This window comes from Ovis aries, chromosome 1, assembly GCF_016772045.2.
Source record: "Ovis aries strain OAR_USU_Benz2616 breed Rambouillet chromosome 1, ARS-UI_Ramb_v3.0, whole genome shotgun sequence".
Classification (NCBI taxonomy): Eukaryota; Metazoa; Chordata; class Mammalia; order Artiodactyla; family Bovidae; genus Ovis; species Ovis aries.
In genome coordinates this window covers 207,875,015-207,899,519 of record NC_056054.1, presented here as the reverse complement: position 1 = coordinate 207,899,519, position 24,505 = coordinate 207,875,015, and the positions used below count along the sequence as shown (strand labels likewise).

Here is a 24,505-nt window from a genome sequence, read left to right as displayed (position 1 = left end):
GTAACTTGCTGACTGCCTTCATTCTAATAGCTTCATCTGTTCAGATCTCTGAATTATTTCTCTATCCCTACCTGAACTTATGTCAAAATCATCAGAATCACAGCCACTTACACATGAAATAGATGTGCAGTTCTCTTGTCTCCTTGATAATTAACAAAGACATTAGGGGCTAATGCCAATTCCGTGACATGAGCTGGATACCTTCCATTACCTGGTATGCCATTGTTTATGGTCTATTAAGCAGTTTTCATTTCACCTTATGGGCCCATATAAAATTCAAGCTAGATGTTTCTCAAATTATAAGAAGTTTTAAAGACTATTATCTAGCTTCGTTTTTGGTTTGTTTTGAAATTTGAACTCTCTAAATTAACTGCAGAAAATCTGTGAAAGTAAACAGGGCAATATGTTTTAAACTTCTCAGTTTGAAAGTCTTTTATCCTCCTCCTAAATTATAACTGTTTTACACTAATAGTAGCATTTCTCATTTTCAAAATAAGATACATTCTGGTTCCTGTTTAAATATTTTTTCCAAACCAAATTATCATTGTTCTGATTCATTTTTTCAAGTAGGGTTTTCAATTTCCAAACATTCTCTTATTTCGCTCTGTTTTATTTTTCTTCATTCTTACATACAGGACATACATGTTGACATCATGCAGAAGTCAGTGTATTAGAGGCCTTAGACAGAGAGGCCTAGCTGCTCTCAAAATCTGCCTTATGCAGGCCTCAGTTAGTCAGGCTAATAAAGTTGCCAGGGCAGAGCTGAAAGCTCAAAGGGCTCACAGTTGTCAAAAATCTACAACACAACAGTAGAAAATGTATGTAAGCATTCACTTACCTGCTTTTGATCAACAATTATTTCCAGGTCTTCGTCACTGCTTAGTTTTCCATATCCTTTTTCTTTACTTTTCTTGTGAAAGAATAATTTTAAATTATCATTTAGTTTCTTTCCATTAATAATGTTAATTCCTACTTAATACTTTTTAAAGATAAAAGTCTTTACTTAACCTTGTTCACTAGTCATAATACATCATTCTTTATGCCAACCTCTCATGGACAGTAGCAAATATTTTTATTAAATTGCTGGCTTCTGCTTAGCCTCTCCCATCCAAATTATACCTTTAATCCTTTTCTGAATACTGTTATGCTTCTTTTTCAATTCTATAGTTTCAGAAAAGATTCTTTAATAATTCAAGATAAACAATACATTCCTTAGAGTCCTAGGGCAATTTTCTTAAACACTGAAGCTGCATTTAGTGATCATATTATGCTTAAGACTTCAGGTACTAAATGTTTTCTTTTAATCCTCCATATATTTTTAAGAATAAGCAAGTATACCACCACTCAGATAATGAGTCTTCAGATTTTCTATGTGCTGTGCCATGCGTAGTTGCTTAGTTGTATCTGACTCTGCAACACCATGCACTGTAGCACACTAGGCTCCTCTGTCCATGGGGATTCTCCAGGCAAGAAAATACTGGACTGGTTTGCCATGCCCTCCTCCTGGGGATCTTCCCAACCCAGGGATGGAACCCAGGTCTTCTGCATTGCAGGCAGATTCTTTACCATCTGAGCTGTCAGGAAAGCCCAAGAATACTGGAGTGGGTAGCCTATCCCTTCTCCAGGGGATCTTCCCAACCCAGGAATTGAACCAGGGTCTCCTGCAATGCAGGCTGATTCTTTACTAGGTGAGCTACCAGGGAAGCCCCAGATTTTCTATATTTGCCTATAAATCTGATGAAAACTAATATTGGAAGAGACAACTCAGAAATAATTTTTAAAAGGTAAATAAGAAAAGTTTCAAAATTAGATAGCCTAAAAAGTTGGAAGAGTACAGGCCATTAAAAAAAATATTCTTTATTGGCATTTTTTCTTCCATCTGTCTTTCCCCATAGCAAAAGTTATAAAGTTAGAAAACAACACAGATCATGCCAACAGTTTTACTGTTGTGTTACGGGAGAGAGATAATATGTCTGAATCTTCTTTTTCCCCCTTTCTCCCAGTGCATGGTTAAAGGAAATACCGGGAATGATGGCTACTTCTTCATAATTTCAGAAATTATTAGTACCTTGCAGAGGACCAGTAACAAAAAGAAAAGAAAATTCACTACCTAATTAGCTGTAATCCAAGATTGCTATCTTTAAAAAAACAAAAACAAAATCCTGCTCAGTATTAACTATATCAACTACAATTAAGGGAATTATAAATATTTCTCATGTTTGCATCCACTGTGCCACATTAAGATCCTTGTCTTATTACGGGAAGAATTATATCCTTCAGCAAACATGACAAACATCTTCTTTACATTATGGGACATGATTCTTGTCTGTTTTTTCTCCTATAACGTTTCAAAAGCAGATTTCCACATTTCCCCACTCCCTCACCCCTCCAACAAACACACCTCTGATTGTTGTGGGGTTTTTTTTTCCCCTGTGATAGAGATTTCCTGAATATTCAGTACTAGGATGCATAAATAAAATCTGAATTCTCATTCATATATTAATGAGTTTAGCCACTTAGAACAGAACAGATGGCCACAGTATTTCTATTATTATTCTTGTCCTCATTTGAGGTTCCATTTCAAGACTGATGGAAAACAAAAAGAACAAGGTTGGTTTCAATCAAACTGACTTCCTATCACTTTGCTTTCGTATCCTTTTAGTCCACTGGTCACCATAAGATATTGTCCAGAGACCCACTAATGCAAATCATTTAGAAATGCCTTTACTGAATATTGATCTATATACGTACCAAGTAGCTCATTTGCACGACCCGATTTCTGGACAAAAGGACATTAAGTAGAGATGGAATATGTGTCTTTCCATCCATTTCACTGTCAGACATCCCAGAATTCTTTGCACCAGCCACAGTGGATTCATTGCCAGGACTTGCTGACCAGAGGACCACAGATCTCGCCCAGCAATGCTATATATAATGCGCCACACTAACCGAAGTATCCCCGGATCATCGTTTTGACTTTGTAAACATTGTGAAATCATTGATACTAAAATTTCTTCTTTTTCTAGCTAATGTTTATCCAAGTACTGCCATGTTCCCTGACTGCCGTTCTAGTTTAATGCTCAAAAATCCCCTCCATCTATTATTAATTATACAAATTTTTGTATTTCATCTCATGTATATGGACTACTCAGTTTCTCTGTCAAAAAAGTTTTCAATGCCCCACCCCAGACTCTTTTTGTGATTAGCAAATCACTGCTAATAGATATAACAATGTTGGCATTCACAGAACATAATTCAAGATTGCCCTTCCTGCCAGTACAGATTCTATTTCTCCAGTTTAATCACAACTCCTTATCTGGTTTAGTACTAAATTTCCCCAGAAAGAGGCTAGATCAGGGAAGAAGATTATATTCCCAACTACTGTAAACAGAAGTTGGCATTTTCCAAGAGTGGGAGGAGGCATTTACAGCTCTGGGTTTGTACTTAAGCTCCTAGTCTCCAAACAGCAGACAACTGTACACAGTCAGAAGCTTTCCAGTTTTACTCTAGAGTTAAGCAATATTTTCTAGCTCACCCCATAACCCCATGGGGATTAAGCCTTTTCTAAGCCATCATGGTTATTTGCTCACTTACTGCTTATTTCTAGTGCGAGTATAATCCTCTTTCAAGCACTCAGCTTCCCACTTGGACTGCTTAGATCAGCCAGCCCAGCCAGGGATCTTCAGCTCTCCTCCCTCCTCCCAGTCGGGAATCCCTGTCTTCTATCTATGCACTTGGTCAAGCACAAGAAAGCAACTCCATAGCTCCTGCGTGGTCTTTCACACTGGTCAGAGGACTGACCTAGAAGGAGAAAGCAAGCTAAACTCCCCACTGGCCAAGCATGAGGAGGCGGGGCCTCTGGGGGAGGAGAAGCCAGAAAGGAATCATTTCCTGTGCTCCTCCCACCTTCCTGCAGCCACTGCAACTGAGGATTGCCCCTGAGGCAGTGAGGTTAGGCCCGTGTTCACCTCAGCCCGAGAGCGTGCTACCTGCTGAGAGCAGATTTTTGTGCACTGCCCCTCTACATGCAGCTGAGGTGCATCAGTGCAGCTGAGGTGCATCAGTGCAGTGAAGTTAACACAGTGAGGACCTCGAGGTGGGAGAAGTGAGGAAAGAGAAAAATTGCTGAAAAAGTCTCCCACTCTGTGAGAAGCTTTCAGCTGAGGATAAGTGTCCAATGTCTGACACTCCAAATACAGTATCTCCCCTCCACCCCACACCATTATGAACCCTTTCTGAATAACTGGAATGAGAACTATCTAGTTATTTTTAGTACTGATGATTTTTTTTTTTTTAATATCACTGGATCAGAGCTGCTGTTTTCTTAGGAACATTGAGCCTGATCATCTTTCCTCTCTGTAAATGCTCCATCTCTCTTTAACCCTATCTACCTCCACAAATATGAAACAGCAAGGTGGGTATATTCACTTGAATTAAATAAACCATAAAACTTGGAAGATGTATAGGAAAATCATACATGGCCATGGATACAGAATGTCTATTATAGAAGAAAATTTTGCAAGTAAGTAACAAAACAATAATAAAGTCTGATGGTATAGAGATCTGGAAAACAAAGCACCCAATGTTCTTTTTAGAAGAAGACTATAAGAGTTTATGAAAAAGTGAGAGTTTTAACTGAAAGCTTCCAGTGGTGTATGGGTTGAATTAAAAGAATTCATCATATTCACTAGGAATGGAAAATACAAGGGAAATTTTGAAAGGGAAAGGAATATATGATTTAATTAATTGTGCAAATTAGCCTCAATTACAATTTTTGCCTAACTATAGATATCAAAATAAGTGTAAAGGTTTACATATAAATATTTCAAAGAATTTTATTACTAATTCTTATTCAATACTGCAATGTGATAAATAGTAGACCTAATATTTACTAAAGCAAATGTTAATGAAAAATATATAATATACACAAAAGAAACAAAGACCATTCTACTCTTTTCTTCGTGGTTGTCAGTTTTCAATTCCTATCTTATTTTTCCTATCTTCAATCCCTTCTCTACCACCTTCCTTCCTGCAGCCTACAAAATTGCTCACTTTTCTCCTGTCCTAAAAGATGACTTCCTCACTTCTGCTTTTCCCCTAAAGGCATTCATTTAATCTCTCTTATCTCTTTATCATCAAACTTGAAAGAGTGGTCTGTGCTCACTAGCCATCAGTTCAGTTCAGTCGCTTAGTAGTCTCCGACTCTTTGTGACCCTATGGACTGCAGCATGCCAGGCCTCCCTGTCCATTACCAACTCCCAGAGTTTACTCAAACTCACGTCCATTGAGTCAGTGATGCCACCTTCCTTTCTGTTCACTTCTAAGCCAATCACAATCAGGTTGCAATTTTCTGTAACTGCATTCTTGACAGTCACCAATGGACTATTAATTATTAAATTCTATAGCAGCCCTTTTTTAGAGTTAATTGTATGAGGTGGTTTAGTCACTAAGCCGTGTCCAACTCTTGCAACCCCATAGACTATAGCCTTCCAGACTCCTCTGTCCATGGGATTTTCCAGGCAAGAATACTGGAGGGGGTTGCTGTTTCCTTCTCGAGGGGATCTTCCCAATCCAGGAATTGAACCTGGGTCTCCTGCATTGCAGGCAGATTCGTTACCAACTGAACTACAAGAGAAATCCTATAATTGCATGAATTAGTCCCAAATGCAATTTATGATTGACTATAGATGTCAAAATAAATGCATATATTCTTTCAGTGATCAGGTCTGTATCATGATTATGTATTTTCAGAAATATCTTTGCTGTTATTTACATTATTATAGCTATTAAATGGTATTGCCAGCAGCTGAATAGAGGATCAATGAGAGAGGGGAGGATTGGGAAGGAAGATGCTGTGCTAAGAAGATACTTGCTGAGTTTGTAGTTCCTTTGGAAAGTTCATCCAAGTGGAAAGATCCAGTTGTCCAGTTGGATATACGGGTCTATATTTTTAGAAGAGAGATAAGGACAAGACATATGGATTGATGGAGATAATTAAAATTGTCAGAGAGGTCAAGCTCATTAAAAAAGAAAATGTGGAGCCAGAAGAGATGAGGACTAAGGCTGGCATCCTGGAGAATCATTTCATGTAAAGAATGGGCCAAAAAGAAGAACCCAGTGAAGGGAAGTGGAATAGGAGTGGGCATAGGTGTAGGAGGGGAAACTCAGCGCAGTCAAAGGACATACAGTTGTAGATGGTGTCAAATGCTGATGGAAGGTTAAAGAAGGAGGCGAACTGCATGCTTCCACTGTATTTGGCATTTTGGAAGTCATCAAGGATGCTAGGAAAAGAAGAATTAGTGATGAAGGAACCAAGATTAAAGTAAATTAATGTATACATTGGTGGTAATGGTGAGAGGGGACTTATTTTTTCTTAGAAAGCTTGAATGAAAAGGGAAAGAAGACAAATTTGTTAAGGTGGTAGATCTTATGTCCCTAAGTTACAGCTTTAAAGAGAGAAAGAGAGAGAAATATAAAGAGAGAGCAAGAATGCTAGTGCAAAGGCAAAAAATACAGGGCAAGCATACTGGGAGAGTTATAGTTCTCCCTCCTTCCCTTGTGTAAAGGCATTGAGTATGTTCATAGTTCAAGAAACAGCAGTAATGAGAGTGAAAATGTAGATACCAGAGGATGAAGGGGAATAATTCATGAAGCATGAAAGTAAGAACAAAGTGCTTTTGGAGAGAAAAAAAAAGTGCCTGTCTCTCTTAAAATTATAATTACGTGATATATATTTACAGAAGAAAAATCTAGACATATATTTCAAATATTAAGTGTCTTATTCTCTGGGTGCTAGAATTACGCATGATCTGTATTTTCTGTTTAAACTTGGGAGTTCTTCTTGAAATAAGAATGATTTTCTTTTATAACAATAATAAAAAAGAAAACGAAAAATGTGATTACCTGAGAGACCCATAAAATTGCCATAGAAATGATTCATTTAAAGTCTACATTGCAGAAAAGCAACCGGGTTGGGGCTTTACCTTTCCTTTACTACATTTCTGGAGGAATTCATGGTAGTTTTTTTTAAAAATGTAGAGATTCATGCTACAGTTATTACTTCTGCCCCTTGTGGCAAGTGTGGTGGGATGGTGAAGTAGACTATATGTTTATTGCATTTAATACACCCCTTTCCTTCTCACTCCCCCTTATGATATTAAACTTACTGTTTTTTGGATATCATTTTGGCCCCATGTCTTTTCTTTTTAAAAAAAGATCCACAGTGTCAGCACACCTACCAACACTACTGCTGTGGACACAAAGAAATAATGAATGGAAAAAACAGAGAATGAGGGAGAAGGAACTTTGCCTCAAAGACCTGGACTGAAAGCTTGAGAGCTTCTCCATTTAGGACATAAGCTGAGACAGACCTTTTAAATAGAAAGTCACCACCTTACCAATTAAAAAGACAATTTGTAGATCTTTTATTTTTCTTTCATATGGAGGAAATAAACCTTCTGAAGAGAAAATGTCATCATTACAGAGAATCATTTACAGAAGGGCTTACACTTGGCATTCTTCAAAAACTATTTTTTTCTTAAAAAAAAAAAAAAAGACATTCACAGTTGTGTTCTTCCCCCACCAACTGTGATATTATGGCAAAAAAAGAGCCACAGGGTACAATTTTTTAGTTTTGGGCCAGGCTTGAGCAAACATAACATATGGTAATCAAACTCAGTTCTAAAGGTATATTGCTGAGTGAAAAAAGAAATGTAAGCACAACAAATATGTTGATGCATTTTAAACCATGTTTTAAACCATAAGCATATGGCCAGATATTTAGTAATTTTTTGATTTTAGGCTAAGTCTATTTGGGAAAATAGGTACTCCAGTTACTCACTGCTGCTGCTAAGTTGCTTCAGTTGCGTCCGACTCTGTGCGACCCCATAGACGGCAGCCCACCAGGCTCCCCCATCCCTGGGATTCTCCAGGCAAGAACACTGGAGTGGGTTGCCATTTCCTTCTCCAATGCATGAAAGGGAAAAGTGAAAGTGAAGTCACTCAGTCGTGTCTGACTCTTAGCAACGCCATGGACTGCAGCCCACCAGGCTCCTCCATCCATGGGATTTTCCAGGCAAGAGTACTGGAGTGGGGTGCCACTGCCTTCTCCACCAGTTACTTACTAGCTGAACAATAAAATGGCAGTGATACACAATACAATTTTCACCCTTGGCTTTGAGGTCCCTCCTTAATGCTGCCTTTTCTATCTTTAGAGTGGCTCTTGGTCTATAAGAGAATAACCTGAAGAAGGTTAAAGATTCTTAAAATTATTTTTATATTTTCCAAGTTTCTCAAAGATGAGAATTCAACAGAAATATCCATTAAGAGTACTCAATCATATGTCATTGTACAATGACATTTTCTCCAAAATACAAGTTCAGTACTAGACATATACCTTATTAAAAAAATCAAACATACAGTAAAGTCAAAAGAATTTTATGGTGAGCATCTATATACTTACTAGCTAGATTTCACCACTAACATTTTGTTATACTTGTTTTTGGATATCTGTTCAGCTGTCTGCTGATTTTAAGGCTAAGTCTAATTGGGAAAGTATAGTACATGTAGTACATATAATCACATTTTTACAGATTCTTTCCTCCAAGGTTTATTTAATTTTAAACCTCAGAAAAGCAAAATCATTAGTTTAGTAAGCTTCCAAAATAAGAACACTAGAAGTTTAGGATTTGTTACCCTACAGCAAATCATTACTTTCATTTGAAAAGCAAATCAGTGAACGACATTTCTAGCATTATGTGCTAGTGACAGGACCTATCACTAGGATTAGGGAAGAGGATTTCTGATCAAAGTGCTGGGATTTTCACAGTTCTCAGTCAAAGCAAGTGATCAAACAACTCAATATTTTGAAACAAATCCAGGGTGTGATAGGCAGTTCCAGTTGATATTAATCATCATGTCCTCAATTTCGTACCCTTTGATCATACCCTGCAGATATCTTCACTTTCTCTGGACTGTGTGGTAAGTACCTCTGGTACATCCAACAAAAGTAGGAAGACTCAGGCAGGGCTAGGACGACTAATGATTTCTCAGAGGAGTTACATATGCTCCTGGAAACAGTCCAATACTAGGGTGGTTTACTGAGAATAAGTAAGCAAAAACAAAAATTAAACTTGAAATTTTCAGTCATGTCAGATTGAGCAGTGTTCCACATTACTTTGAGGACAATAAAGACACTCCTCTTAAACCTCCCTCCCTTCCAAAACCAAAGAAAATCACATTCAAAAAGAAAAAAAAAATGATGTCCGTCTTAACAGGAAAATTTTGAGTCCAGTTCTTTCATCTGAAAGGCTCTTGTCTCTATAAAAATCATTTTCATGTTTTCTCTAGACTAGGCTCTTGAAGCTGTAAATGCAGTGGTATAGCCTGCAATGACAGAGCCATACAACTCGTTTCCTGCCTGCTAAAGACAATAATGAGATATATATATATTTCAGTCTACTAGATTTCTCAGCATTGTGTGCCATTGGTGCTATTTCCAAGGCAAGGTGAAACTAAAAGCACTCCCATTTGGCAATTTTATCTGTCATCACTCAAACAGCAGGGAGTGCTTGTTGATGTAAGACAGGTAAGGGGCCTGAGAGAACTAACATCATCATTTTGGATTCTCAAATGGAAATAAATACTTCCATCACATAAAAAGTCTCATCCCCCGCCCCCCCCCAAAAAAACCCCTAATAAAAGGGTAAATTATGTACTCCATACTTGAGAAAAATAAGAAATAATCTAAAACTAAACTGCTCACCTGTGCCCTCTTCTGATCCCTACTGACATGACTTCTCATTGCTACAGGCACTGGCCCTACCAGATGGGGGCTAGGCGTGTGCTACTCCCACCTCAGGCACAGGTGCGCTCTTCACTGGCCTCTCCAGTGGCCCCTTTGCCTTTTCACTGGCAGTTGGTGCACCTGGCACCACACACCTGCTGCTGACTCCTTTACAACAACTGGTCTGGACATGATGATTTTATGTCCTTGTGAAAGAAAACAGCAATCATTTTACTTTAATAAAAAGGAAAGAAAAGCTAGCTGCTTCTGTAAGCACTCTGTCTGCCAAGTAAATATACTCATAATAATGCCTCTATTTTCATACCATCTCTAAACTCACACATTGCTTTGATGCTTTGACAGTGCTCAAGAAAAATTTGTTTCTGACAAGAGTAAACCTGAAGTCTATGCCTCAGTCACCAGATCTGTGCAGAAGGCTGTTTACCATTAAGCTGCATTTATGTGACTCATTGATAACCAGTTTTTTTTATTATGGCTAAAATAACATGAGGGTTTTTTTTTTTTTTCTTTCATCTGGATCTACACATAGTCAAGACATCTTAGAATAAATTTTCCCTATTCTTGAGAGTGATTGCCTGGAGGTACAGCCCGTTACGTTCATCTCTGGGCTCTCCTCCGTGGCCTTGAAAACCTCGGGAATTCTAACCCAACACCATAGTTCTTGTTTTTATCCATCAGCCTCCTGATGGCTTCTTTCATTAATCTCATTTCTGCAATGGCTTATGAATTCATTGATGACAACATTTTAGATAAGACATGGAAATCCCTAGACGGTGGGCAGGTCTGGGTTTTCTGTCTTTGTCATGGAGCTTCCAGGCAACTACTTACTGAGGGAGCTCTTCTAAGCCACAGGATGTACAGAGGCAAGAAACATCTGGTCAATAGACAGCTCATTTATTCACTGGACATGTGACATTGGTTACAAGATTAAAACAGCAGAGTTCAGAGGATATGTAGCCAATTAAACACACTGTTTTTTGATGAACATCAATTAATAATACGTTTATAACGAGGGGAAAATAAAGTGGGTTATAATAAAAGGCAAAGTTTACATAGCTTTATTTATATAAAGTATTGTCACAATCATCTGAGAGCAAATATCCTGTGATTCCTGGGCTCAAGTAAAAAGGAGTTTGATGGCTAGAAACTATAGATTTGAGTCACGAGGCAATTTTTTTTTAATTTGAGAAAATACAGGGTAGAGTAGGTGTTCAAGTACTTGATGAGTTTGTCCAGACAAAATTATATTAATTTAGGACAAGGGTTGCTTCATGTTGATGCAAGATCACCCTTTTATCACTAGGGGTGGTAGATTCAGTCAATACAGTTACATGACAGTAATCACAGAAGTAGTAATATGTAGTGGATCACTCCTGACATTTTCAGCAAACACAAAATCCATTACTGGAAAAAATAAGCACAAATGTGAATACACATGGCATTTTTGGTATTTTGCTGATTTTTACAGGAAATTCCTTATGACTTAATTGACTGATAAGAAATAATCTTCAAAAAATTAACAGCTAAAAACCTCCCTTGTTTGATGATGAGTAAGGGATAAGAAGGAGCTTCTCAAATATGGTAATTTTATTTTCTCTTGGCATAAGAATGGAGTATTTTCATTTTATTCTTGTACTATTTTAAACATTTCATATGTGTTATACTTTACAGTAAAAGTATATTACTAAAATTTTATTTTAAATATATTCTATAGATTCAATATATCTATATTTTTTCCATAAAAGAGACTTGGGTATCATGTATATATAAGGTAATAATGGAATAGATTTTGCCATATTTTAGTCTACCAAATATACCATAAGCTGCTTGAGGTCAGGGCTGTGTTATTCACTCATCCTCTTAAGTAGTTTTGATCACGTAGTATTGTTGTTGTTCAGTCGCCCAGTCGTGTCCAACTCTTTGCGACCCCATGGATGGCAGCACACCAGGCTTCCCTGTCCCTCACTATCTCCCAGAGTTTGTTCAAACTCATGTCCATTGAGTTTATGATACCATCCAACCACCTCATCCTCTGTTGCCCCCTTCTTCTCCTGCCCTCAATCTTTCCCAGCATCAGGGTCTTTGCCAATGAGTTGGCTTCTTGCATTCATCTAGTATGAATGTGCTGGAATCTGGGGCTCTAGAGCCCACAGGGGAGGTGTGGTACCCTGCTCAGAAAGCTTGATACCTACTGGGAAAGGGAAGTAACTGAACAGATGATTATAAACAAGTGAAGAACCTGTGACAGAGGAGTCTGGAGATATAAAGGAGACTATGGGACTTTGCTTTGTGTCAAGGTCACAGGAGGCCTGGAGGAGATACTGGGATCTGTATGATGAGGGCAAGCCATCCAGGTGGAGGACAGGGCCTGTCTGCATGTGGGCTTGGGGAGCTGGCCTGCAAACAGTGATAAAGAGAGAAGACCAAAGACAGGAGGTAGCAGGGTCTCCTAGTATCAGAAATGAGGATGGTATTGGGTTTTGGGAGGATGATCTCAGATGAGGCTTCAGAGGATGGTGGAGTCTTGAAAATCATGTCTTTATGTTAAGGGCAATGTGGAGCCATGGAGGGCTTGAAGCAGGAGAGTAAGCACATTATAAAATCTGTGATTTAGGAAGGCTGCTCTGGCTTAAGTGTGGGAAAGAAGAATGGAGGGAAGGAGAGCAATTAGGGGCCACTAAAGTGGTCAGGGTGTGCCAGGCATGGAGCCTGTTATAATTGGTGTATGGTCAGTTGAGAACTGACACACACCAATTCTATTATGATGTGCTTATTAATTCATCACCTTGTATATCATAAGATTATTTTTTTAATACTGGCTACTATAAGTGATAAAAGCATCTGTATTTTCTCTAGTCAGGAATTAAATTAGCAGTGACTAGGTCTATAAAAAATATATGCTAGGCACTCACTGATTTTGGTAACATGTAAAATTATTTTAGGAAAAATACAATGTTTCATTTTTTTCATATTTTTGAGAGAGAGAGGGAGAGAGAGAGAATATATTTTGACTACTATAGAAAAACATTTTGCATTTAATAAAGGATATTTTTGCACTCTGTAAAGTTCTAAAGCAACATCTAAACTTTTCTTATTTCTTGCTAGTTGACAAAACAAAAGGAGTCTGTTTTTAAAAATACAATGCGAAATTGTTCAGTACTGCAGAACATCTAAAAAGATTTATTGTGATTTTTTTTGGGCATCAATAACAAGAGTTCTTTATGCAAACCTAAGAATTGAACTGACCAGGGAGTATAAAATATTAAAAAAGAATGTATTTACTCATTGCTTTCATTGCATTTCACTTGTTTTTAACTTGTCCAAGGATAAAACTTTATAATGGGGGAAAGCTGGAGTCAGGTGAGGTAGAGCAAGGCAGAATCAACCACAATATTTATCTTCTTGCTCAAAGTTTCTTTGGGGATTTTTGCTACTTAATTAAATATTCCTTTGTTATTAACATTTTAAAATAATTTTGTTACATGAAAACTATTTCAGGATATTCAGCTACACATAGGTAAGCTTCAGAGCTACAGAACAGCGCTCTTTCTACAAGACCACAACATCCCAGTGAGCACACGTAACTACTGACGGTCTTCTTCCATCAGTTCTCACATTTGCATTTTTCCTTTCTTTCATTTTTAGGAAATCAAACTCCACGTCTAGATGCTTGTATTACAGAGATCATCACAAAATTATAAAGGCAATAAGAAAGACTTCTTGAACAATACAGAGCAGATAAATTTCAGTGAGGAAGAGTACGAAGTTCATATCAACTTGAGAGCGCTGGAAGGAAGCACTGAAGACTCTTTTTGCAATCTCTGATTAATACCCCAAGTGAATACTGGTAATATATTGATAACATAGTGCTAAGAGACAGAAAACTGACTGCAGCTCAATTAATTTAAATCCATCTTTGGAAGTAGATGTAGACTTTAATAAAAAGACTTTGAAAAAACTCTGCTGCTGCTGCTGCTGCTGCTAAGTCGCTTCAGTCGTGTCTGACTCTGTGAGACCACATAGACAGCAGCCCACCAGGCTCTGCTGTCCCTGGTATTTTCCAGGCAAGAACACTGGAGTGGGTTGCCATTTCCTTCTCCAATGCATGAAAGTGAAAAGTGAAAGTGAAGTTGCCCAGTCATGTCCGACGCTTCACGACCCCATGGACTGCAGCCTACCAGGCTCCTCCATCCATGGGATTTTCCAGGCAAGAGTACTGGAGTGGGGTGCCACTGCCTTCTCCGCACTGCTCAAACAAAAACAAAAACAAAAACAAAAACAAAACCCAAAAAACAACCCAAATCAAAAAAGGCCATGGTTTTTCCAGTGGTCATGTATAGATGTGAGAGTTGTACTGTGAAGAAACCTGAGCGCCGAAGAATTGATGCTTTTGAACTGTGGTGTTGGAGAAGACTCTTGAGAGTCCCTTGGACTGCAAGGAGATCCAACCAGTCCATTCTGAAGGAGATCAGCCCTGGGATTTCTTTGGAAGGAATGATGCTAGAGCTGAAACTCCAGTACTTTGGCCACCTCATGCGAAGAGCTGTCTCATTGGAAAAGACTCTGATGCTGGGAGGGGTTAGGGGCAGGAGGAGAAGGGGATGACAGAGGATGAGATGGCTGTATGGCATCACTGACTCGATGGACATGATTTGAGTGAACTCCGGGAGTTGGTGATGGATAGGGAGGCCTGGCATGCTGCGATGCATGGGGTCACAAAGAGTCGGACGCGACTGAGTGACTGAACTGAACTGAACTGAACTGAACTGAAACCAAAAAAAAACTCTGCACTCTTGCAAAATTGTTCTGGGTAGGCGAGTGTGGGGGTTTTAAAGAGAGATCAAGTGAGGCTCCTGTAAGGAACAGCTAAATTGCCATGGACAAATGTGCCCCAAATGGAAAAAGCTTTTTAAAATTATAAAAGCAGAAGTTTCTCCTTATAGGAAACACTAAAACTTTTTTTCAAAGTGCAGAAGTATGCTTGTCACATTATTGATGCTTAGTAAACATTTAATGAAATCCTTATGCTTTATAGCAAGAGGAAAAGATTAATAACTCCCATTACTCCTAACTCCTGTTTCTCTTGTTGATGTCATACCCCCAAATATTTCTACACAGATACACATATATGTATCTGTGTATAAATATATCATACATATACACTTTTATGATACAAATGTGGTTGTTGTATAAATACTAAACTACACTTTTTACTCAACAACACATTGTGAATATCTTTTCATATTAACACACATTCCTATCTACCTTACATGTCAAAATCCACCTTACACTAAGAGTTTTGTTAAGAAAGTTTAAGAAATCCAGAAAATCATCAGACTGAAGAATGCCTTTAATAAGAAAAAATGTTAACTTTTGAATGTGATCCACAGAACCTTTGTGGTTCTGAGATTCTTTCAGGTGATCTGTGAAGTTAAAACTATTTCCCATAAAAGTACTAAAACATTATTTACCTTGTTTTGCTGTGTTGACATTTGAATTGATGGTGCAACGGCAACAGTGGGTAAGGCTGTTGGCACCTTAGTAAGAAGCAGGGCAAAGGCTAATAGAGTTTTGCCAAGAGAACGCACTGGTCATAGCAAACACCCTCTTCCAACAACACAAGACTCTACACAAGGACATCACCAGATGGTCGACACCAAAATCAGATTGATTATATTCTTTGCAGCCAAAGATGGAGAAGCTCGATATAGTCAGCAAAAACAAGACCAGGAGATGACTGTGGCTCAGATCATGAACTCCTTATTGCCAAATTCAGATTGAAATGGAAGAAAGTGGAGAAAACCTCTAGACCACTCAGATATGACCTAAATCATATCCCTTATGACTATACAGTGGAAGTGAGAAATAGATTTAAGGGCCTAGATCTGATAGATAGAGTGCCTGATGAACTATGGACAGAGGTGTGTGACATTGTACAGGAGACAGGGATCAAGACCATCCGCAAGAAAAAGAAATGCAAAAAAGCAAAATCGCTGTCTGAGGAGGCCTTATGAATAGCTGTGAAACGAAGAGACGTGAAAAGCAAAGAAGAGGAAAGATGTACCCATCTGAATGCAGAGTGCCAAAGAATAGCAAGGAGAGATAAGAAAGCCTTCCTGAGAGATCAATGCAGAGAAATTGAGGAAAACAATAGAAAGGGAAAGACTGGAGATCTCTTTAAGAAAATTAGAGATGCCAAGGGAACATTTCATGCAAAGATGGGTTCAATAAAGGACAGAAATGGTATGGACCTAACAGAAGCAGAAGATATTAAGAAGAGGTGTCAAGAATACACAGAAGAGCTATACAAAAAAGATCTTCATGACCCAGATAATCATGATGGTGTGATCACTCACCTAGAGCCAGACATCTTGGAATGTGAGGTTAAGTGGGCCTTAAGAAGCAAAACTATGAACAAAGCTAGTGGAGGTGATGGAATTCCAGTTGAGCTATTTCAAATCCTGAAAGATGATGCTGTGAAAGTGCTGCACTCAATATGCCAGCAAATTTGGAAAACTCAGCAGTGGCCACAGGACTGGAAAAGGTCAGTTTTCATTCCAATCCCCAAAAAAGGCAATGCCAAGGAATGCTCATAAATGCACTCATCTCACACGCTAGTAAAGAGATGTTTAAAATTCTTCAAGCCAGGCTTCAGCAGTTTGTGAACTGTGAACTTCCAGATGTTCAAGCTGGATTTAGAAAAGGCAGAGGAACCAGAGATCATATTGCCAACATCTGCTGGATTATCAATAAAGCAAGAGAGTTCCAGAAAAAACATCTATTTCTGCTTTATTGACTATGCCAAAGCCTTTGACTGTGTGGATCACAATAAACTGTGGAAAATTCTTCAAGGGATGGGAATACCAGACCCCCTGACCTGCCTCTTTAGAAACCTATACACAGGTCAGGAAGCAACAGTTAGAACTGGACATGGAACAACAGACTGCTTCCAAATAGGAAAAGGAATACATCAAGGCTGTATATCATCACCCTGCTTATTTAACTTATATGCAGAATACATCATGAGAAACGCTGGGCTGGAGGAAGCACAAGCTGGAATCAAGATTGCCAGGAGAAATATCAATAACCTCAGATATGCAGATGACACCACCCTTATGGCAGAAAGTGAAGAAGAACTAAAGAGCCTCTTGAGGAAAGTGAAAGAGGAGAGTGAAACAGTTGGCTTCAAGCTCAACATTCAGAAAACGAAGATCATGGCATCTGGTCCCATCACTTCATGGCAAATAGACAGTGGAAACAGTGTCAGACTTTATTTTTTTGGGCTCCAAAATCACTGCAGATGGTGACTGCAGCCATGAAATTAAAAGACGCTTACTCCTTGAAAGAGAAGTTATGACCAGCCTAGGTAGCATATTAAAAAGCAGAGACCTTAGTTTACCAACAAAGATCCATCTAGTCAAGGTTGTGGTTTTTCCAGTGGTCATGTATGGATGTGAGAGTTGGACTGTGAAAAAGGCTGAGTGCCGAAGAATTGATGCTTTTGAACTGTGGTGTTGGAGAAGACTCTTGAGAGTCTCTTGGACTGCAAGGAGATCCAACCAGTGCATCCTAAAGGAGATCAGCCCCGGAATTTCTTTGGAGGGAATGATGCGGAAGCTGAAACTCCAGTACTTTGGCCACCTCATGCGAAGAGCTGACTCATTTGAAAAGATCCTGATGCTGGGAAGATTGAGGGCAGGAGGAGAAGGGGACGACAGAGGATGAGATGGTTTGATGGCATCACTCACTCAATGGACATGGATTTGGGTGGTCTCCAGGAGTTGGTGATGGACAGGGAGGCCTGGCGTTCTGTGGTTCATGGGGTCTCAAAGAGTTGGACATGACTGAGCAACTGAACTGAACTGAAGAATCAAGGTGGTAGCACCACACTGACTTGTTGGGAACTGAACATGACCACTTTAAAATACGTGAATTGCATTTTACTTGAAAAAAAATATGACAGACAAGCTATAGTTACTGAAATTTTGTAAACTTACATTTCCCCCCCAAAATGAGGAGAGTCTTTCAAAGATAGCAACCAATTTTTGTTTCCAAAATTCAAGGTTCTAATGAAAGGTAGAATTGTGGCAACTTGTAGCTGCCACTGTGAGCTTGATAACTTCAAAACAGCTAGATGTTCCTGATGTGCTCAGTGATATTAATAAAGTATTTTTTGATATTACATAATGAAGTATGGCAACATTTGGAAGATAAAAACAACTCAGTAAATCTCTCATTTTCCAAATGACAGATGCATGGCATGTTATCAAAACTATGCAAGAATTAAAGACCCACTCAAGGTGTAGGAAAAATCATGGATTTTAATATAAAAAGTACACACACCTTATTGATCTCACTTAAAAATACCACATTGTTACTAAACTTTAAGAAGTATCATGCCAAGTTTTGATACTGTAGCAACAAAGACTATCCATAATTATGTAAAATGGCTATCAAAACACTTCTTCCTTTCCCAACTGTATAGTTGTGTGAAGACAAATTTATCTTTTTATATTTCAACCTCCATCAATTGCAACAGATTAAATGCAGAAGCAGATATGAGAATTCAGTTTTCCTCCATTAATTCTTATATTAATGAGATTTGTAAAAATATAAAACAATACCATGCCTCTCACCAAAATTTCTTATTTTTGGAAATAGAGTTTTAATAATGTTATTGGTGTTGAGTGTTTTATTGCTATTTTCCAATGAATTTAATAAGTATATAGCTATAATTTTTTATAGTCTTCTTTGTTAATACAGTAAAAGTCAATAGATATAATCCATATAAACAAAGGGTCTTTAATATCTTTTAAAAGTATAGAGGGACATTGAGATGAAAGTCTCCAGAAACCACTTTTATAATATGTAAAAGAAAGAATGTAAATTTGTTCTGTGGTGGTAGAACAACCTGCCCTTGGAAAATTAGGTATTTCCCCCTTCTCTTTAATGATAAACAAAGTCAATTTATCAGTTTTAGACTCTGGTAGAAAATTCCATAATAGACCACGTAAAAAATAATCCAAAAAGTCTTAAGATAAATTGTATTGTAAGTTACTTACTATATATCTGAATTATATCTAATTATTATTGCTTTAGAGTTTACAAATACTTCTACATGGGTTATATCATACTTTATCCAGGTAATTTCATGAAGGTAGGTATTATTCTCCTTATTTATATTAATGAATTCTAAGAGAGAAAAAGCTCTTTGTCTAGAAAGTGTTAGAACACAGAATCAGATTCAGGTCTACTGACCTTTTGTTTTTTGCTTTTTTTCATCTTCGGCTGAAAAAAAGTCTTTTTGGTTATTATCAGCATAGGCTAGCATTTCAGCTCTTGTGTAGTAGAAATAAGGGCTGGGTATTGCCATATCTTTTGAATTTGAGCAAGGATCCTGACATCTTACCAGCCCATTTCCTCTGCCTATATATAAGGATTGTGGGAAATAACAAATGCTGAATTATGTGGAATAGTGTTTAGTATACATTAGGTCTTGTTTATTATTATTTTTTCTACCTAGCATAACAGTGTAACCGTGCACAAGGCCAGAGTAGCTTCTGTTTCACCCAGCTCTTAGATCAAATATGAAATGGCTTAGTCAATATGACAGAAATAGATGAACATATGAAAAAGCTTCAGAGTAAATGCAGGCCTGAACAGCAACAACAGAAATGCAGTCTTTTCCAGGCTGGAAGCCAGAGGTCATTCTATATATACTGGTGACCTACACCTCAACTCTGTGTTCAGATTTAGCGGCGACTAGATGGGTCAATACATCACTCTTCTGCTTGCCAGACCTGGACCAAACCAGCTTTGAGTGACTGCTGGACATCACCACTTTGAGGGCTTCTACCCTGACCCCACCTGAGGCTGCTGGAGCCACAGAAATAGCTTGAGAGTCCAGGTAAGGCTTCCTAAACCTTTAAACCCTATATTCTTTTTGTTTCCCTTGTTTTGGTTCTCTTGGCTTCACACCTGGAGCCTCTCTCTGAGACAAGAGTGCCTTCAGGATGAGTCAGCCTTCCCAGAGGCTCCTACAGAGCCTTTCAACTACATGATGGTCAGAGGTAGTGCTGGTTAGGTTTGGCTGGAGTGGAAGTAGATGAGCCAAATCCTGGCAGTTAAGGGAGGTAAGAGTTTCTGGAGGAAGTAGTTCGTCAGCAGAGGATTGTTAATGGTACTAATTCAGCTGCCTTTGCACATTGATCCCAACATGGACATACACATATTTATACATAGTAAGATAATAATGATAATAACAGCTATCACTCATAGGAACAATCTCATATATACATTCTTTCCTGTATAGATATAGAAACAATAATGAGAATGACCCACTAAAATTTTTAATTTGTTATAGTAAATTTACCTTTGGTAGGATAGTTTGCTATGCACAAGAATGAAGACTTCATATGTTATCTCATTTAATTCTCTCAGTATTATACCCTGAGTTTGTATTTTTCTTAGTTTTCAAATGAGGAAATCGAATGTCCTAAAATTTTAAGATTTTTCTTCATGGTCATATCCAAGGTCACACAACCACTAAGTAAGTAGCAGGGCAGAATTAGAACCTAAGATTTTTCTGGCCAGTCCAAAAAGTTGGATTCTTTTCAGCTCAGCCCCTTGCCTCCAGCATATTTCCGTTTGATTGAAAGTTGGGATGACATAATGCAAAGATGCATGTGAGGTTAAGTAGAAAAGGAAAAAAAAAAAAATCAAGAAGTGTCAACAGCCCTTTAGTACTTCTTCAGACAAACATCCAGCTCAAAGCTATATAGTGGAGAGGTGAGAGGTCAGCCTCTGAGGTCAGACTGCTTGGTTTAAAGCCAGCTCTACCGCAGACAAACATGTCTTTGAGCAAGTTATTTAATTCCTCTATGCCTAAGTTTTCTCATCAGAGAATAATAACAGAACCTATCTCTTTGAGTTGTTGTGGGAAAAAATGTAACAATTCATGTAAAGTGCTTACAACAGTGCTTGATGCATATAATACTCAAATATATAAGCACTATTATTAGCTTATATCTTTCCTTTCCCTCCCTTCCTTCTTTCTTTGCTTCCTTTTCCTCTTCTCTCCCTCTTTTTCTTCCCTTCCTTTCTCTCCCTTTCTTCCTTTTTTGAGTTAATGGTGTGTAGCCACTAAGTAGTCCTTCTAGCAAGATGCCAAGACTCACCAAAGGTGGTTCAGAACCTCAATCTTGAAGTTAAAAAAAATTTTTTGGGACTGGGATTTAAAAATAGAACCTGGTGAGAAGCAATTCTTGCTGTGTCAACTTTTAGAAGGCTGTACTGAGAAAAGCCAGCAGAACTTTATTTTAAGAAGACCCTGAATGGCTTAGCTGCAGTTCATGGATACATCAGAACATTCCCTTGACGGTTCACTTTCCTGTGAACCTAAAACCAAGCAACAGTGAGAGTTCTGGGCTGACCAAACCTCTCCTTTGCAAAAAGCCAGAGAACTCAGGTGCTGCTGTCAAGTAACTGGAGCAGAACCCCAGCAGTGAGCCTTCACTGCTGATGCTTTTGAAGTTCACCTCTTTGTTAAATCTACTTTTAACAAAAACTGGATTTTTTTACAGTATGTTTCAGGGATGATGCAAAGTATTAAGGATACAGGGGAAAAAAATGACTACAGATGGCGGATTTGGAAAGTAGGTAGAGAAGGACTTTGGTGTGTTTCAATATCTGAGTCCGAGCCTTCTTTTTATCACTTTTTTCTGAGATGGTTGGCTATCTCAACTCTTTTGAGCTCAGCTTTTCCATTTTCAAAATAAGGGTTTATACTAGATGATGTTTAATGTTGTTGTTTCTATGATTTATTTGAAACTATTAAGAAGATAGTTAATTAGTAACTTTATAGTGGTTAGGAAAGAGGACCATTGTTAATTGAGGAAAGAAGCTAAGCCTAATAGAATGTAATATTAATCAAATGCTGAGGAGGAATTAGGGTCTTCCACAAGCTGCTGTGTATACTTCATTCATATCTGTAAAACTCAATATTTCTTAATGTAAGAAAAGGCTACAATGAACTTAAGTCTCCATTCTAATGCAACAAGGAGAAGTTGTTGAAATTGGATGTAAAAATATGTTTCTCAAGAAGGAATATGTTGGTGTTCAATCATCTTTAAGTATATGCATAAACATCTGTTCAGGAAAACTAATCAGGCAATAAGGGATACAATTCATTGAAGGGGGTGAAAACTAGCAACACTAATGAGGCTAGGAGCCAAATCACAGGTCATAAACTTGAAAATAGATATCAGCAAACCAAACAGAACTGCTATGGTCTGGCAAGTTAGTGTTTATATAGAAATAAATTTGAATGTATATTCTTTGTGTTAGTTTGGAAGATTTTTCGATGAAAAAGAAATAAAATGCCATTTCAACATAAAACTCTAAACAACAAGTTTACATATTACACCCCAAAGAACAGAGGTTGGAATAGGAATGCTTTTTTTGGCACTGATTTGGGAATTGACTGAATTCACTAGCATTTTTTTTTTTTTTTTTTGCTCAAGCATTTGAGGAAGCCAGTGGTAGGGTAAGACTGAGGGCATGGAATCAGTCAGTCAGTTCAGTCCCTCAGTGATGACTCTTTGGGACCCCATGGACTGCAGCATGCCAGGCTTCCCTGTCCATCACCAACTCCTGGAGCTGCTCAGACTCATGTGCATTTAGTCGGTGATGCCATCCAACCATGTCATCCTCCATCATCCCCTTTTCCTCCCACCTTCAATCTTTCCCAGCATAAGGGTCTTTTCCAATGAGTCAGGTCTTTGAATCGAGTGGCCAAAGTATTGGAGCTTCAGCTTCAGCATCAGTCCTTCCAGTGAATATTCAGGACTGATCTCCTTTAGGATGGACTGGTTGGATCTCCTTGCAGTCCAAGGGGCTCTCAAGAGTCTTCTCCAACACCACAGTTCAAAAGCACCGATTCTTCGGTGCTCAGCTTTCTTTATAATCCAACTGTCATGTCCATACATGACTACTGGAAAAACCATTGCTTTGACAAGGTGGACCTTTGTTGGAACAGTATGTCTCTGCTTTTTAATATGATGTCTAGGTTGGTTATAGCTTTTCTTCCAAGGAGTAAGGGCCTTTTAATTTCATGGCTGCAGTCACCATGTGCAGTGATTTGGGAGCCCCCCAAAATAAAGTCAGCCATTGTTTCCACTGTTTCCTCATCTATTCGCCATGAAGTGATGGGACCAGATGCCATGATCTTTGTTTTCTAAAAGTTGAGTTTTAAGCCAACTTTTTCACTCTCCTCTTTGACTTTCATCAAGAAGCTCTTTAGTTCTTCTTTGCTTTCTGCCATAAGGGTGGTGTCATCTGCACATCTGAGGTGATTGATATTTCTCCTGGCAATCTTGATTCCAGCTTGTGCTTCATCCAGCCTGGCATTTCTCATGATGTACTCTGCATAGAAGTTAAATAAGCAGGGTGACAATATACGGCCCTGATGTACTTCTTTCTCAATTTGGAACCAGTCTGTTGTTTCATGTCCATTTCTAACTGTTACTTCTTGACCTGTGTATAGGTTTCTCAGGAGGCCAGTCAGGGGGTCTGGTATTCCCATCCCTTGAAGAATTTTCCACAGTTTGTTGTGATCCACACCATCAAAGGCTTAGTACAGAAGTAGATGTTTCTCTGGAATTCTCTTGCTTTTTTGATGATCCAACAGATGTTGGCAATTTGATCTCTGGTTCCTCTGCCTTTCATAAATCTAGCTTGAACATCTGGAATTTATGGTTCATGTACTGTTGAAGCCTGGCTTGGAGAATTTTGAGCATTACTTTGCTACCATGTTAGATGAGTGCAATTGTGCTGCAGTTGGAACATTCTTTGGCATTGCCTTTCTTTTGGATTTGAATGAAAACAGACTGACCTTTTCCAGTCCTGTGGCCACTGCTGAGTTTTCCAAATTTGCTGGCATATTGGGTGCAGCACTTTCACAGCATCATCTTTCAGGATTTGAAATAACTCATCTGGAATTCCATCACCTCCACTAGCTTTGTTCATAGTGATGCTTCCTAAGGCCCCTTGACTTCGCATTCCAAGATGTCCGGCTCTAGGTGAGTGATCACACCATCATGGTTATCTGGGTTGTGAAGATTCTTTGTGTACAGCTCTTCTGTGTATGGTTGCCACCTCTTCTTAATATCTTCTGCTTCTGTTAGGTCCGTACCATTTCTGTCCTTTATTGGGCCCATCTTTGCATGAAATGTTCCCTTGGTATCTCTAATTTTCTTGAAGAGATTTCCAGTCTTTCCCATTCTATTGTTTTCCTCTGTTTCTTTGCATTGATCACTGAGAAGCGCTTTCTTTCTCTCTTTGCTATTTTTTGGAACTCTGCATTCAAATGGGTATATCTTTCCTTTTCTCCTTTGCTTTTCGCTTCTCTTCTTTTCTCAGCTATTTGTAAGGCCTCCTCAGACAACCATTTTGCCTTTTTGCATTTTTTTTTTCTTGGGGATGGTCTTGATCATTGCTTCCTGTACAATGTCATGAACCTCTGCCCATAGTTCTTCGGGCATTCTGTCTATCAGATCTAATCCCTTAAATCTATTTTTCACTTCCACTGTATAATCATTAGGGATTTGATTTAGGTTATACCTGAATGGCCTATTGCTTTCCTTACTTTCTTCAAATTAAGTTTGAATTTGGAAATAAGAAGTTCATGATCTGAGCCACAGT

General features: G+C 38.4%; 1 protein-coding gene and 1 long non-coding RNA gene across 11 annotated transcripts in view; one reads left to right on the top strand and one right to left on the bottom strand.

Annotated features, from left to right (window-relative positions):
• PEX5L (peroxisomal biogenesis factor 5 like) overlaps positions 1–24,505 on the bottom strand; it is a 300,042-nt gene that overhangs the window by 223,493 nt on the left and 52,044 nt on the right. For 4 of the 10 annotated variants that reach the window (XM_012098524.5, XM_004003118.6, XM_012098528.5 and 1 more), the window contains exons 1-2: positions 2,752–3,808; positions 839–910 (exon numbers count right to left, since the gene is read on the bottom strand). The exons of 4 other annotated variants lie outside the window; for them this stretch is intronic. In XM_012098524.5, the coding sequence (XP_011953914.3) occupies positions 839–910; positions 2,752–2,844 (165 nt within the window). In that variant the 5' untranslated portion in view covers positions 2,845–3,808. Of the gene's footprint in view, positions 1–838; positions 911–2,751; positions 3,809–24,505 lie in introns of those variants that run through there. 2 more of the 10 variants (XM_012098553.5, XM_042234110.2) reach the window with 1 other exon arrangement.
• LOC114109402 (uncharacterized) overlaps positions 19,632–24,505 on the top strand; it is a 33,891-nt gene continuing 29,017 nt past the window's right edge. Inside the window, exon 1 of the long non-coding RNA XR_003586083.3 lies at positions 19,632–19,712. This is a non-coding gene — a long non-coding RNA (uncharacterized LOC114109402). The remainder of the gene's footprint in view (positions 19,713–24,505) is intronic.